The sequence below is a fragment of the Oncorhynchus keta genome, chromosome 16, assembly GCF_023373465.1.
Source record: "Oncorhynchus keta strain PuntledgeMale-10-30-2019 chromosome 16, Oket_V2, whole genome shotgun sequence".
Classification (NCBI taxonomy): Eukaryota; Metazoa; Chordata; class Actinopteri; order Salmoniformes; family Salmonidae; genus Oncorhynchus; species Oncorhynchus keta.
Window position 1 is genome coordinate 4501114 of NC_068436.1, and position 16472 is coordinate 4517585.

General features: G+C 40.7%; 1 protein-coding gene across 12 annotated transcripts in view; it reads right to left on the reverse strand.

Moving 5' to 3' along the window:
* Positions 1–16472, reverse strand: part of LOC118395375 (SLAM family member 5-like) — a 261843-nt gene that overhangs the window by 186016 nt on the left and 59355 nt on the right. Inside the window, exons 2-6 of one of the 12 annotated variants that reach the window (XR_008065530.1) lie at positions 10258–10575; positions 9895–10176; positions 9658–9774; positions 9220–9290; positions 5962–8441 (exon numbers count right to left, since the gene is read on the reverse strand). The exons of 6 other annotated variants lie outside the window; for them this stretch is intronic. Coding sequence is in view for 5 of the 6 variants with exons in the window: in XM_035789135.2 (XP_035645028.2) it covers positions 8292–8441; positions 9220–9290; positions 9658–9774; positions 9895–10176; positions 10258–10575 (938 nt within the window). In the remaining variant the exon portion in view is untranslated. Of the gene's footprint in view, positions 1–4700; positions 8442–9219; positions 9291–9587; positions 9775–9894; positions 10177–10257; positions 10576–16472 lie in introns of those variants that run through there. 5 more of the 12 variants (XM_035789135.2, XM_035789137.2, XM_035789140.2 and 2 more) reach the window with 5 other exon arrangements.

The window sequence follows — 16472 nt, forward strand, 5'->3', positions numbered from 1 at the left end:
TGCCATTTAGCAGACGCTTTTATCCAAAGCGACTTACAGTCATGTGTGCATACATTCTACGTATGGGTGGTCCCGGGAATCGAACCCACTACCCTGGCGTTACAAGCGCCATGCTCTACCAACTGAGCTACAGAAGGACCATTAGTAGGGTGATTCCTCTTTTCAAGTGCCCATTGTCCCAATGTATAGGTTAAAACAAATGGAACCTCTTAATACAATTCACTAGTGTGTTTGATATGCTATTACTGGGCCAAAGCTTCTTTTCAGTATTGTCTGTTCTGTTTAACATGTAGGGGAGGGTTACAATCTCGCCCTCCTGCAGACACTCCTTCTATTAGAGCATTTTGTGCTCCACCTACATTAGCCAAGATACAGAATATAACTGTGATAAAATACCAAATCTACTGATACCATAGTGAATTGTTGCACTGGAGGCTTTCATTTTCATAGTAGTTACCAAGACTCAATATTAAGATAATATACTTCACATTTCACAATTATAAAATTAGCTTATGACTTATTCAAACAGGGAAAAGATTTGTTTACTGACCTTCAATATATTAAGGCAGACTTACAGTGGGGTAAAAAAGTATTTAGTCAGCCACCAAATGTGCATGTTCTCCCACTTAAAAATATGAGAGAGGCCTGTAATTTTCATCATTGGTACACTTCCACTATGACAGACAAAATGAGAGAAGAAAATCCAAAAAATCACTTTGTAGGATTTTTAATGAATTTATTTGCAAATTATGGTGGAAAATAAGTATTTATGTCATCAGTTGTTGTTTTGGGATCTCATTAAGGATGGTATGACAACATAACTGTATCTCTGAATGTGTATATTTAACAGTTAACGGTTTACATTCAAATGCTGTGGAACTCACAGGACTAAATATGAAACTATTTGTGAAAAGACTAAATGTGATGTTAGCCTTCTAAATGAGAATTGTTTATCATATAAAAGTTATACCCAGTCAGTGACCACACTCACGTGAGCACAGACATTATGTCGGCATTATGGAACCATGGAACTTTTACCAGAGTGCATAAAACCCCTCATAACAAAATGTACATTAGACCAAGCAGGTGGACAGTAAAGCCGGACGTCACAAATGGTTAGACTCTACAAGACCAGTACACGGCTAGCGTTAGCTGAAAGGTACAAAATGGTGAGAAACTCTGAAACTTTCAACAGTGAAGAAGATAAAGACTACACATTCACAGTCTGCAGCTGTATATATAAAATAGTCTAGTAAACACGACAAGAGACAAATAACAATATCCTCTCACCACTATTCTAATGAACAGAGCCCGCTGAACAAGCTACAACTACGAACTAATTTGATCTCTGGTGTACAAACCAGAGACTTCCGTCGCACTACTCTCCACAGATGGACCGGCGATTTCAACAGAGACCACAGAGACATGCAAGCGTAAATATGTACATTGCATTTCTAAATCCGAATGAGCGGTTGTTAGGTGCTAAATATCCACATTTACGATGGTCCACATGTATGTACAATAAGCCCACTGTCTGTCTCTCCCGCTCTTTAACTGTCCCCACCCCTTTCCATTGTCTACCACGCCGTCAAATCGGGTTAGTCCACTAGGGACCTATCATTGCATTATGTTAGTAACCAATGTATAATCTATCCTGTGTGTGTGTTTATGTCATTCTGTGTGATTATTTAGTTAGTCAGTAAATAAATAATTAAGCCAATTTGTGTATCGCTGATTCATCATGGAGACTAGGGTTCGTGCAGATTTCCAAGAGTTTTGCGACATTCAGAATGAGACTGAAGGTAAATAAGAATGAATGAATTGACTGTGACTAATGTAAGACGTATTTATATCTTTAGAGTTTAGTTAGGAGATAGTAACTCGTTAAAAACTTTTCCTGTGGGGCACCAGATTACTACTTAATTAATTGTTATACTATTAATTTGATCGCATAATAATTGAACGTGGTATGTAATTATTTGATCAAATAACAGTCTAAGATATTAATAATAGTCAAGACACAACATGGGCCTTACATACCAAGTTAAGTTAAGCCCTCTATAGCATGTCCTAACGGTTAGGACCTTACAGGTGCATGTGAGATCTCAACAGACCTGGGGCCTCATTTATAAACATTGCGTAGGGACCAAAGGTAGATAGATGTACACCACTTTCTAAGCAAACTTTGGGATTTATATATTTTTAAATTGACAGGAGGATGTGCGGTCCTCCACGTACACTTTGACCCATACCTACGCACATAAACTGGAGAAACTAGAAACTGCGAATTTGATGGCAGAAGGATGAAACTCGGGAAAGGCTTTGAAATTGATACCATTGTGTAAAATACATCTAAATATTACCTCTCACATATTATATATGAAGGGTTCCCTGGAGTGCACACAAAAACATGATTTAGGATAATAAATACAAATGGAGATATCTGTTTTTACAAAAGACCCCTCAAATGTGTTCTACAGTTTCATCGGGAATCAAATTTAATTGGACCTGTAATTATTAAACAATACTTTGCATGTTATGAAATGTATTCTCATAAATAATAAGGTGAACAGTAGGACAAATTGCATTTGAACTCATGCCGTTTTCCATGCCTCAGGTGGGAAGATACGAGTGCACAGTTTCATATTGTCTTCACATGTTCTTTGCGCAGAACTGTCAATGTAATAATGGCCGTCATTGTCCGATACAATCAGGGTAATTACCACACCTGAAGGTGTTACGCAATTGAGTAGCTTTGACAATCAAATGGGTGGGTATTTAAAAGGCATGCAATTACAATGTGTAATGCATGCAATTACAATGTGTAATGATGCACAATGGCTGCTTCGGCACTGTTGGAAGATTTGGCGAATGGAAGAATTAGACAAATATGGGCGTTAAAAAGGGTTGGACACGACGCTCGCTCACGTGTGCCAAATTTCAATTTGATTGTGATTTATAAAGGGAAACCGATGTGGGACATGCGTGCGCACTCTTATAAATCAGAATATTTCTGTGAGTAAGCACTTTCACTCCCTCTGGAGGTAGAGGGTAAACAAACCATCACAGTCAACATCACTACACCCTGTGAAGATGGAGGCCCAGGAGATGAGGAAGGTAAGATTAATCATTATCTTTTATTGCCATCAGCTCTGAGCTCTATGCACTATTGTATAAATCTCTCTTGAGACAAGGGCTTAGTAGACTTGTTGTATTGTGATGAACCTGAGCTTAGATGGTCAAGAGCACATTCTATTGGAGTAAATGTAGAATTTCACTGTGGACTTATACAATTATATACTTGAACTTGTGGACCCCAGGAGGAATATCTGCTGCTTCTTCAACTGTTTGCAGTTTACATTACCTTGTATGCTTCTGTGTTCTATTATGTGAGGTACACTAAGTATGTAATGCATTGTGTTTGTTTTTCACCCACACAACACCACACCACAAAGATGAAAGGCATGGATGAAGATACTATACTCTTATCCCAGCAGCCTGTGCGGTGTACCCAGGAATCTTTGCAGAGTTCTTTAAAGGACAAAAGGCAATTTTAAAACTGTCCCGCAACTCCTGCTGTGTCTATAGACATCCCGAAATAATCAATAACCGAGAATGAATGCACCAGAGGAGGCTGGTGGAAGGAGCTGTAGGAGGAGGGGCCCATGAAATGGAATGGTACCAAACACATCAAGCACATGGAAATCACTAAAACTCAAACCCTAGTTACGGCCCTGGTAATGGGGATATTAATTGCTTCCCCTGGTCCTGTGGCCATTGTTAAGGTCAACAGCATCATGGACTTTACCCAGTACAAATACATTTTTGCCAAAAACCTGGTTACCTCTGCAATAAGACTGACACTTGGCCACAAGTGGATCTTCCAGCAAGACAATAACCTCAAGCACACATCAAAATCCACAAAGAAATGATAAACTGACCACAATCAATATTGTGCAATGGCCATCTCAGTCTCCAGACAAAACATTTTAGAAAATGGATCAGGGCCGATATCCTTGCAAGGTGAGATATTGAAGGGTTTTGACCATTTTTATTTTTGAAAAATGTTTTTGACTTGATAAACAAAATCTCTTTCTCTGAGAAATTGTATTAGTATAAAATACAAATACAGCTCAATATTTGTATGATTTATTTCATACAGATTTTTTTTTTTACATCTTTGCCAATGGTGCCAATACTTTGGTTTAGATTGCTATGGTCTGGAAAAACTAAATCTGTCGATACCATAGTGAGTTGTTGCACTCTATGCTATTTCATTTCTATATTTTTCTGTAGTTCGTTATCAATAAGACGTCACAATACAGTGCAGAGTGTTCGATTAGCCTGCTGGGGGTCAAGGAGACCACAGCTCTGCTAAAACCGTTGACAACTGCATAACATTTAAGGGATTGTAAACATTTATTGAATTGTTTGGTTGTAATATCATCACCTCCTGAAGAGCATACAGTGCCTTCAGAATGTACTAAAACCCCTTGACTATTCCACATTCTGTTGTGTTACAGCCTGAATTAAAATAAAATAAAAATATATACAGTTGAAGGCGGAAGTTTACATACACCTTAGGCAAAAATATTTAAACTCAGTTTTTCACAATTCCTGACATTTAATATGAGTAAAAAAATCCCTGTTTTAGGTCAGTTAGGCTCTCCACTTTTTTTTAAGAATGTGAAATGTCAGAATAATAGTAGAGAGAATTATTTATTTCAGCTTTTACTTCTTTCATCACATTCCCAGTGGGTCAGAAGTTTACATACACTCAAATAGTATTTGGTAGCATTGCCTTTAAATGGTTTAACTTGGGTCAAACATTTCAGGTAGCCTTCCACAAGCTTCACACAATAAGTTGGGTGAATTTTGGCCCATTCCTCCTGACAGAGCTGGAGAAACTGAGTCAGATTTGTAGGCCTCCATGCTCGCACACACTTTTTCAGTTCTGTCCACATATTTCTATGGGATTGAGGTCAGGGCTTTGTGATGGCCACTCCAATACCTTGACTTTTTGTTGTCCTTTTTTTGTTGACCTGTTAAGTATGTATGAAATGCTGCAAGGTTTTATAAATCAATCAGAATCATGTTCAAAATCATTATACGGTGTCTTTCTATGTAGTAATGACACATTTCACACAAAACAAATTCCTTTTGAATTGGAACCAAATAATTTAATGGAAATGGGAGTAGAGGACAGAATGCTGTTACTGTCTGTCTGTGTGTGTGTGTGTGTGGGAAACCACAGCATCAGTTCCTTTTGGTATCAGAACAGCATTGGTTTATGAGGGAGAAACTGGTCAGCTGGAAAGACTAAGATAGATACAGTAGGACCAAATCAGGTGTATATTATATTTGTTTCTCGACACCTGCAGGACTGACACTTGGGAATCAGAACTGTCAGCCTTACAGACTGGCCTCAGTTTCTCTGGGACTGCATTGTCTTCTCTTGCTGACCAGTCATAAGTCTCTCTGTATACTGTGACTATTCAAAAATCACGGGTGGTAGGGTGTGAGTGTGTATGTCCGTGTGTGTTAGCGTCAGTGTGTGTGTAAAGAAACATAAACTTGTACATTTGTTCTCTGTTCCATCACAGATGACGATCACTACAATCAACTGTCCAGAACTCTCTCTTTTAACGGCCAACCATACTTCAGAAAAGGAAGAACTTAGTTACAAAAACCTGACTAAGGAGAGAGACCAACTGGAGACTTCTTTCAACGCCTTGAATAAAGACAGAGACCAGTTTCAGGCACGTTTTAACACAATGACTAGAAACAGAGCCCAGCTACAAACCCGTTACAACACCTTGGCTGTAGAGAAACACCAGTTACAAAGGAAAATATCAGAGCTGTAAGCACGACGCTGGAGATGAGAAGCAGGCACAGGGAGTGAACATTTAATTAACCACGGACATGGAACAGGACAGAACAGTGTCTGGACAGGAACACAACGACATTAATGCTGACACAGGGATCTAACCAAAGAAGCAGACAGATATAGAAGGGGCAATCAACAAGGTAATGGAGTCCAGGTGAGTCCAATGATGCGCAGCTGCGCGTAATGATGGTGAAAGGTGTGCGTAATGAAGACAGTCTGGCACCCTCAAGCGCCAGAGAGGGAGATCGGGAGCAGGCGCAACAGTACCGCCACCTCTAGGGGCGCCACCCGGCATACCACCTGCGCGAGCCTGACGGGGCCGAGGCATGGGAGCTGGACAAGCCGGCTGGGGAGTAGAATCCTGACAAACTGGCAGAGGCGTGGGAGCCTGACGAACTGGCTGAGGTGTGGGAGCCTGATGGCCAGCTGAAGCAGGACGTGGGGTGGGCGCCGGCCGAGCCCACCGAGGGAAAACGAGCTCTCGAGCCAGCTAAGGTGTGGAAGCTCGACGAGCTCGCTGAGGCACCACCGGTTCCCTAGGCGATAGCATCCGGACCCGACGTCACCAAATAAAACTAAAACAAACTCCCTGATGCTTCCAACAGTTTTTGAGGACAGACACTGGGAGACAAGAAGCATGTACAAGGAGTGACCCTTTAATGGCAACGGACATGGAACAGGACAGCGTCTGGACAAGAACACATAACGACAATAATGCTGACACTGGGATCTAACCAAGGAACAGATAAATATAGGAGGGGCAATCAACAAGGTAATGGAGTCCAATGATGCGCAGCTGCGCGTAATGATGGTGAAAGGTGTGCATAATGAAGGCAGTCTGGCGCCCTCGAGCGCCAGAGAGGGAGAGCGGGAGCAGGCGCAACAGTACCGCCACCTCTAGGGACGCCACCCGGCATACCACCTGGGCGAGCCTGACGGGCCAGCCAAGGCATGGGTGCTGGACAAGCCGGCTGGGGAGTAGAATCCCGACGAACCGGCAGAGGCGTGGAGCCTGATGAACCGGCTGAGGTGTGAGGTGTGGGAGCCTGATGGCCAGCTGAAGCATGACGTGGGGTGGGCACCGGCCGAGCTCACCGAGGGAAGACGACCTCTCGAGCCAGCTAAGGTGTGGAAGCTCGGCGAGCTAGCTGAGCACCCCCGGTTGTATAGTATCCAAATAACTGAGAATTTGAGTTGATGTGAAAAAAGTATTGTCATATTTTGAAGTTATAACAATTACAGTTGTCTCTCCTATTTGACCCTAGAAGTGGGCAACGTTAAAACCCCAACATGGAGTTGTGTCTCTGGTGAAATGTTGCCACTCTTAAACTAATAGAAGCAGCCATGGTTTCAAGGAATGACAGTTTACCCAGGTATTCTGAAGCAATACATGATTTGTTTACACAGATTTAAATGACAACAAAAACATAAATGGGGAATGGAGTAATCTACCATCATATTTTGAGTTGTGCTAGATTATGCTAGATTGTGCTAGATTATGTAAAACATTAATGTAAAACATTTCGGGTCACAGTAACCTGTGCTGGCACAGGTATATACAAAGGCTGCAATAATATAGGTGGAGCACAACATGCTCTGATAGAAGGAGAGTCTACAGAGTCTACAGAGTCTGCAGGAGGGAGTGATTGTATTCTTAAGGAAGGATGTGCTTCATAGATAGGGACAACCAATAAATGGTCCATCATAATAAACTAAACAAGCTAATTAAGAGCTACAATTTAATTAAATCAAGATCTATCCCTCAAAGTTATTTTCAATACAACATACACGGTGAAAGGAAAACGTGTATCTATGGACCGTTGTGTTTCTAAAGAAGCCTAACAGCCTTACCTTCTAAGGAGTAGGTGGTTTTATCTCAAACACCTGCTCTTTTTATATTATGTACACAGCAGCTATCCACTGGCAAGCTAAACAATGACCAGCTATAAAACGATACAGGGGAGGCACCTACATTTAAACAACAGAACAGACAGTACTGAAAGGAAGCGTTGGTCCAGCAGTAGCATAGCAAACACACTAGTGAAATGTATTAAAATATATGTTCCATTTGTTTTAACCTATACATTGAGATTTGGGGAAAAAGGCACTTGAAAAGAAGGATACCCTGCTACTAACTCAATGGATAGCTATTGAATTGGTCCTTATCAGTGGATGTCATTGAGGTCTCTATTTGACAGGTTTGTGAGAATGACCTAAAAAGGAAGCCTGAAATTCTAATATCAGCTCAACAGTTCCAGGGGATTTTTCTCTCATAACAACTGTGCCTCGTAAAAGGTTTTCTGGGTGAATCATTTTTTACTTTCGTTTCGTTTCAATGTCCTCTTCATGATATACTGTCCCCTACATGATGTGAGTTATCCTATTGACTTCACATTTGTCTCTTTCATGCTGTGTCAACATCCCCGCTGGCAGCCATGCGATGTAACAGGAGTGTATCATAAACTGATGTCAGCTTAGGGTTGTCTCTACGCCACTCCAATTCTGGTATATCTGTTCTGTGTGACTCCAATTCTGGTATATCTGTTCGCTCCTCCTAGGCAAGGAGAAGGAGGGAGGGACAGGGAAATAAGGGGCAGAGAGTGGGGAGATAAGAGGTTAGGAAAGTAACAAAAACAAAAAAAGTTCTTATGCTTCTTTATTATAAACTTTGTGCCAGAGGAAGGAAACAGGACAAGCCTGACGATCTCTTGTCTACTCTCGTTGTTCTGCAGTAGGGAACTCAACAGTCAACACAACACATCTAGAACCTTTCCTAAAGCTAGTAGAGGGAATCACGAAGCCTAACTTTAAAATTCTACAGACTTTGCAAATACTGTAAAAGACTACATGAAGATCGAAGGCATTACTAAACAAATCAAATGTTATTTGTCACATGCGCCGAATACGACAGGTGTAGTAGACCTTACAGTGAAATGCTTACTTACTGTACAAGCCCTTAACCAACAATGCAGTTTTAAGAAAAATAAGTGTTAAGTAAAAAAGTTACAAATAATTAAAGAGCAGCAGTGAAATAACAATAGCGGGGCTATATACAGGGGTTACCGGTACAGAGTCTTATGGCTTGGGGGTAGAAGCTGTTAAGAAGTCTTTTGGACCTAGACTTGGTGCTCCGGGACACCATATGTGCCGTGTGGCTTCTCATTGTGCAACCAAATGGGCAAAACTGGTTGCAACGACATCAGGCCAGGTATCAAACTCAGGTGGTCTGTGCAACTCAAGACCACATTAACCCACTGGCACAGAGATAAAGCCAACAGTTGTAGACATGAGGGCTGCTGTATTGTCAATCAGCCTGTAACATTTTTACTAACCTGGTTATCTGTTTGTTTTTTAGGAGTTATCTCTGTATACTCAATGTCAACCTGCACTCTTTCGGCTGAATCTAAGAAGACAAATAAAGGAAAGTAAATATAGGCTTAAGGGGAGGTGTGAATAACTGACAGAGACATATAGATGCTCACCCCACAGCACAGGTTCTGTAAACACTCAGGAGCTATTTTGGTGTCAGATAAGCCAAGCTATTAAAGTAATCATTGTCAGAGAGTGTGTGTGCCTTCTGCTTTTTCAACATTTCGAGAAGTTGTCTGGGATAATGACACTGTCTGACCAAGCAGAGGAAGTGTGGAAGATACAACACTTTATTTGACCTGCATCCTGGGTTCAAGCAAACATTTCCTACCTTTTCCAAAACACGACCCATGTCGTGACTTTGGGGAGTGACCTCACACCTGTAAAAGATAAATACCTGCCTTGTGAGTGTCCATTTCTACTCTTCCTTAGATAGATTGCAAATCCAAACAGCCCTGAGGCAACCAGAACGCATATTACAGCAATAATAAGCACACCCAGGGTCCTCTCATTCATGTCTGAAATAAAACACAAGGAAATTATTTTTGTAAAATATGTTTTGAATGAGTTCAACTACACTTCAGTTTGACTTGGTAAATGCTATTTTCAGGATGGTTTAAATTCAAAATGTCTCTTACCAACATCATTAGGATGACCATCTTCACCGCAACATTTTGGGACAAGAACGGTCTCATTGCTGACAGGGTTGGAAGACACACAGCTGTAGGTGGAGTTGTAGTTCTTTCCCTCTACCTCCAAATGGAGAGAGAGATCGGTGGTGAGATCAGGACTGCTGGTCTGGTTTAGTATTTCCTCTCCCCTGTACAAGGTCAAGGTCACCTCTTTTTCATTGTCCACAGAACACACCACACTACAGGAGCTGCTGTCACACTCTGTCACCTGAGGTTTGGAAACAAAATCTGGAAGAAAAAATACAAATAAATTGAAATTGGAACCTATATTAAATGTGTTTGTGATATACAGAACACACACACACTTACTGTATACAGTGAGCTCAAATGTATTTATTTTTTTCTCTTCGTCTGTATTCTCCACAGTATAAACCCCTGCATCGTCTATCTGAAGGTCTGACAGAGTGAAGTATCTTGTAACATTGTTCAAGTGGAGGCGGTTTTCAAATCTCTTCTCAAGGGTGATTTTGCCTTCTTTACCAGGGTACACATTTGCAATACTGCCACGGTCTCCATAAAGTAAATTGCCAGACTTGATCACCCTCTCTTGAAAAGAGAAAGACTGTCCCACGATGCCTTTCACCTGCTGAGTCTCAGACTGGACTGTTTGCTGGGAAGCACAGAGTACTGTGGAAAGAGAGAGACTAAATATTAACACAATGACTGCAGTCGCACACTAAATCTCACAATACCTGGATGAGTGTATAACATGTCAGTAACTGCATCCATATGATATTGTGATCTGATGTCAGACTGCACTGAAGATGACAATGGCATTCAATCATTAGTTCATGTTTTCTGCACGTCTGCATTGTAGTCGTCTGGAATGACACTACTGACTTGAGTATCAAAGTCCTTCTTAGTTATTTACAGGCCTAATGTGATGGTTGGGGTCAGGAAATAATTATTAGGAACTAGTAGTTGAATATTGTGTCAGAAATTAAGTTCACATGGAAATGCATTCTCTGAGTGAGGAAAGTCCCCCCCCCCCCAAATAAAAGTCAAGGATATCACTGAAAAGCACATGACTTTACAAGAAATATTTCATTACCATGTAACATAACTTTCCACTACAGCCTCTCAAATAGCCTAGATCGAATCCTTTGAATTTCAGGGTCAGAGGAACATTTCAACCTGATAGAGGGCTATTGTAGGCGTTAGCCTATGTGTTATTTGTTCAAATAAGGTTTTGTGTTGAGAAAACAGAAAAATAGATCAGGGGCATGATGGTTGTCCTACTAGTAGTAGGAAAGAGGCAGGTTACAAATGGACACTGTAAAAATATTCTGATTATAAGCAGCTGTAGCCTGTAGAAATGTGTCTGCTAAATTACTCAGATGTAATTATCTAGACAGATGTAATGTATATCAATAATCATTGGTGGAAAAAGTATCAAATTGTCATACTTGAATAAAAGTAAAAACACCTTAATAAAAAATCAAAATGAGTCACCCAGTAAAATACTACTTGAGTAAAAATGTAAGTGTTTGGTTTTAAATCTACTTAAGTATCAAAAGTAAATTTAAAGGCTAAAATATACTTAAGTGTCAACGGTAAAAGTATGAATAATTTCAAATTCCTTATTTCAAACAAACCAGAGCTCATTGTTCTTCTTTTTAAATCGTTTTTATTTACGGATAGCCAGGGGCACACTACAACACTCAGACATAATTTACAAACTAAGCATTTGTGGTTAATGCGTCTGCCAGATTATACGCAGGAGGGATGACTAGGCATGTTCTCTTGATAAGTGCGTGCATTTTACTTTTCTTTGTCCTGCTAAGCATTGAAAATGTAATGAGTACTTTTGGGTGTCAGGGAGAATGCATGGAATAAAATGTACATTATTTTCTTTAGGAATGTAGTGGAGTAAAAGTAGAAGTTGTCAAAACTATAAATGTTAAAGTACAGATACTCCCCAAAAACAAATGAAGTAGTACTTTAAAGTATTTCCTTTTTTTCCCTAAATAGTATCTTCTTCTTTTTCATAAATAAAAAAGTCTTAACTGCAAAATATTTGTAGATTTTAGGCCCAGCTGCAGGAAGTAGTTTGGGGGTGGGGGGTGGGGGGGGCTATATTGGCACAACAGATGGCTATATCGGTCCGCTAATACAGGACGATTAAATGCCCAGTGCACTACTTCTGACTTTTCGGCACCCCTACTACTTCCAACAGCTATGGTTTTAGGTGTTGAGTAAGGTAGAACAAATGTTTCAGTGTCACATCCTCTGAGGAGACATAGTCTTAATGTAGGCAGCAGGTGGGCTCAATTAGGCATTAGGTTACCCAGGTCATTAGCTTAATAATCTGGTTATTGGCTCATAGGCCCAAAGGCATATTATTGGGCTTGTACAAGAGCAGCTTTTCAGTATTAGTTGTACAGGTGAATAGAAGAGAACTCATGCACACCCTACGAAGATAATGTATTTGTCCTCCAATAGCGAACTGTATACATAGTCTATCTGAATATGTGACTGTGTCTCTGCTTGTGAACACAGAGTCATTTCCTTTCCCATCCGTCTGTCACATCGTGTGGTCCGCCGCCTTCTGTCACGTTAGTGGTTTGACCACACTGAGAAGCAGCCCCACACAGTCTTCCCTGTGTACAGGAGTCCCATCTCACACACAGGCCTACTGTATGTGGTGAAATAAGATTCCACTGCAATGAATACTTTTCATTGCTGCGAACAGAATAGTTCTCAGTAATGCTAAAGGTCACCCGTGACTTATAATTCTTACAGTTGTCAGATCAATGTTGACCTGATAGGGGTGTTTGGATTTCTAAAAATGAAAGTGAAATTGCACTGGGAAAGGGAAGGCTATTTTACATGTGTGGGTAAGGCCTAGGAGTGTAACTACAGTACTTTTGTACAACATTGTTTTCACATTCTCTAAGTAAATTAACTATATAAATTGGTGATGAGACGATGAACATTGTGGTGATAGTCTCCCTAATGTTGTATGTTCTTCAGCACAAGGAAGCTAGCCCAGCTAGTCCAGCGTACATACTCCAGACACAGCCAGAAGAGGACTGGCCACCCCTCATAGCCTGGTTCCTCTCTATGTTTCTTACTAGGTTTTGACCATTCTAGGGAGTATTTCCAAGCCATCATGCTTCTACACCTGCATTGCTTGCTGTTTGGGGTTTTAGACTGGGTTTCTGTACAGCACTTTGATATATCAGCTGATGTAAGAAGGGCTATATAAATAAATTTGATTTGATATTAAGAATGCATACGAAATAAGCCTAATATCGTTCTGCGTTTATGTCTCACCCACACATACTCACATACCAAAGTCTTGTTTAGGATTTAGGATAAACATACTTCTCAGCATCGCCATAGGGATTGTAACAAAGGATAGACAACACACAAACAGTGAGTTGTTATGAGAAAAACAGTTTTAAAATATGTATGCAAATGTCGAGGGGCTATTTCTGCAGCTGGCTACTGTAACAGTAAAACTGACAATTAACAACAAAGCATTGGCTGTGCCATCAACTTGTAGTTCATTTTAATTGTGAAACTGCAGTTACAGTATTTGCAGTATAATGGTTATTTTGAAAGCAGCAATTACAGTATAACTGCAAAATAACCAGAGTTAGGACCTAACCACTAAACCAGGGGTTAGGCAACCCTGATCCTGGAGTGACGCAGGTGATTGATGTTTTTCATTTAACTGACCTGGAAAGACAGGTGTGTTGAATTTAGACAATAACTGAACTGATCAATTAGCTCAGTTGGTCAGGTGTGGTGCCTAGTTGTAACAAAATCCTGTAGTACCTGCGGCCCTCCAGGAAGAGGGTTGCCTACCCCTGTACTACACAATTACTTTGTGTAGTACAGTATAATCTAATTAATCTAATAATCTAAGTATAATTGTACAGTATAATCTAACATTAACCCATTAACATTAACTATTGTAAAGCGGCTGTTCCACTGGATGTCATAAGGTGAATGCACCAATTTGTAAGTCGCTCTGGATAAGAGCGTCTGCTAAATGACTTAAATGTAAAAATGTAAATGTAACCCTGCAGGTACAAACGTGACTGTAACTGTGTTATTTTGGACACAGGTATTGCAGTAGCCATATAAAAAAACAGCATGTGCAACTGCACAACTGCAATGATTTTTGCTGGGAAATATATTTTTCATTGGAAAATGACATCAGTTATGATGATTATATGATGAATAAGTTATACTTATTTTACTTATAATTTGCAAATAAATTCATTAAAAATCCTACAATGTGATTTTCTGGATTTTTTATTTTCTCATGTTGTCTGTTATAGTTGAAGTGTACCTATGATGACAATTACAGGCCTCTCTCATCTTTTTAAGTGGGAGAACTTGGTGGCTGACTAAATATTGTTTTGCCCCACTGTATGTGGCAGGGTCTACAGGAAATAACGGACTACAAAATAGAAAACCAATCACGTCACGTACAACAACGTCACGCACAACGACGTCACGCTTCCAGACAAACTAAACACCTTCTTTGACCGCTTTGAGGATAACACCTTCTCCGTGCCTGACGTGAGTAAAACATTTAAATGTGTTAACCCTCGCAAGGCTGCTGGCCCAGACGGCATCCCTAGCCGTGTCCTCAGAGCATGCACAGACCAGCTGGCTGGTGTATTTATGGACATATTCAATTGCTCCCTATCCCAGTCTGAAGTCCCCACATGCTTCAAGATGGCTACCATTGCTCCTGTACCCTGTAAGAAGGCAAAAATAACTGAACTAAATTACTTCTGCCCCGTACCACTCACTTCTGTCATCATGAAGTGCTTTGAGAGACTAGTCATCGATCATATCACCTCCACCTTACCGGCCTCCCAACAAATCAAATCAAATCGCATTAGTCACATGTGCCAAATACAGCAGGTGTAGACACTACAGTGAAATGCGTACTTACGAGCCCCTAACCAATAATGCAGTTAAAAATAATAAGGATAAGAATAAGTGTAGCAAGTAATTAAAGAGCAGCAGTAAAATAACAATAGCAAGACTATATACAGGGGGGTACCGATACAGAGTCAATGTGCGGGGCACCGGTTAGTTGAGGTAGTATGTACATGTAGGTAGAGTATGTACATGTAGGTAGAGTTATTAAAGTGACTATGCATTGATTATAACAACAGAGAGTAGAGGATCTGAGGACCCATGCAAAATCTTCTCAGTCTCCAGAATGGGAATAAGTTTGGTCGTGCCCTCTTCACGACTGCCTTGGTGTTCTTGGACCATGTTAGTTTGTTGGTGATGTGGACACCAAGGAACTTGAAGCTCTCAACCTGCTCCACTGCGGCCCCGTCAATGAAAACGGCGGCGTGCTTGGTCCTCTTTTTCCTGTAGTCCACAATAATTTCCTTCTTCTTGATCATGTTGAGGGAGAGGTTGTTGTCCTGGGAACACACGGCCAGGTCTCTGACATCCTCCTTATAGGCTGTCGGTAATCAGGCCTACCACTGTTGTGTCATCTGCAAATGTAATGATCGTGTTGGAGTCATGCGTGGCCGTGCAGTCATGATTGAACAGGCAGTACAGGAGGGGACTGAGCAACCACCCCTGAGGGGCCCTTGCATTGGGCTTGATTACCAACAACGACGAGACAGCCTACAGGGAGGAGGTGAGGGCACTCAACCTCTCACTCAACGTCAACAAAACAAAGGAGATGCTAGTTATAGCCATATGTTAGCTAGCTGGCTAACATTGAACCTAGTTGGTTAGCTTTAGCTACCTGCAGATTCAAACTTCATGGATGGTCGCTAGCTATACCAATCCGTTTGTACTGAAGCTATGGGTTGGTGTTATGGTTCATTGTTTAGCTAACTTGCTATTTCATGAACATGTCAAGACAATAATGACCCAACCACAGCTAGATGTGGCTGGAGGGGTGGTTATAGCATTGATTTTCCCATTAATTTAGTGTCTGGGTAAGCATCATCTAATAATTATTACATATTTTTATCTGGACACTTTCATAGTCACATTAAGATATAGACCAAGGAGTATATGAAGTATATTTTTACGTGGAGTATTTCCTTATTGTAGACTACTACTTTCACCAGTTTTAGTCTTGAAATCAGTGGTTGGGTGGGGCTAAGGCTTAAGAGTGTGTGAATGCTGAATATGTGTAGACAAAGAACTCTCCAGTAGGTGTACCAAAACATTCAAAGGCCATTTTCTCAAAAGTGGGGTTACAAGTTTATCAACTTCAAAGCAGAATTATGCATGCAAGTATAAAAAAATATGTTGACTCAACCTACTTGAAGAGAAACACCAATGACATCCTCCTCTTTCATGTTGGAAACGGTCATACAGTAGGCTACACACTTTTAGGTTATGTTGTTCTAGGCTGCCTGGCTAAAATGCTTGCTATAGCTAGCCTAACTTCCTTTCATTGGCAATGATGTGCCAGGCCAGCTAGTTAACGTTAGCCTATAGTAGGCCTATAACGTGTAAAAATGGTCTGTCCTTGGTTTCAACACTCACTTCTGAGTTCCAATATGCCTCTGGAAGCA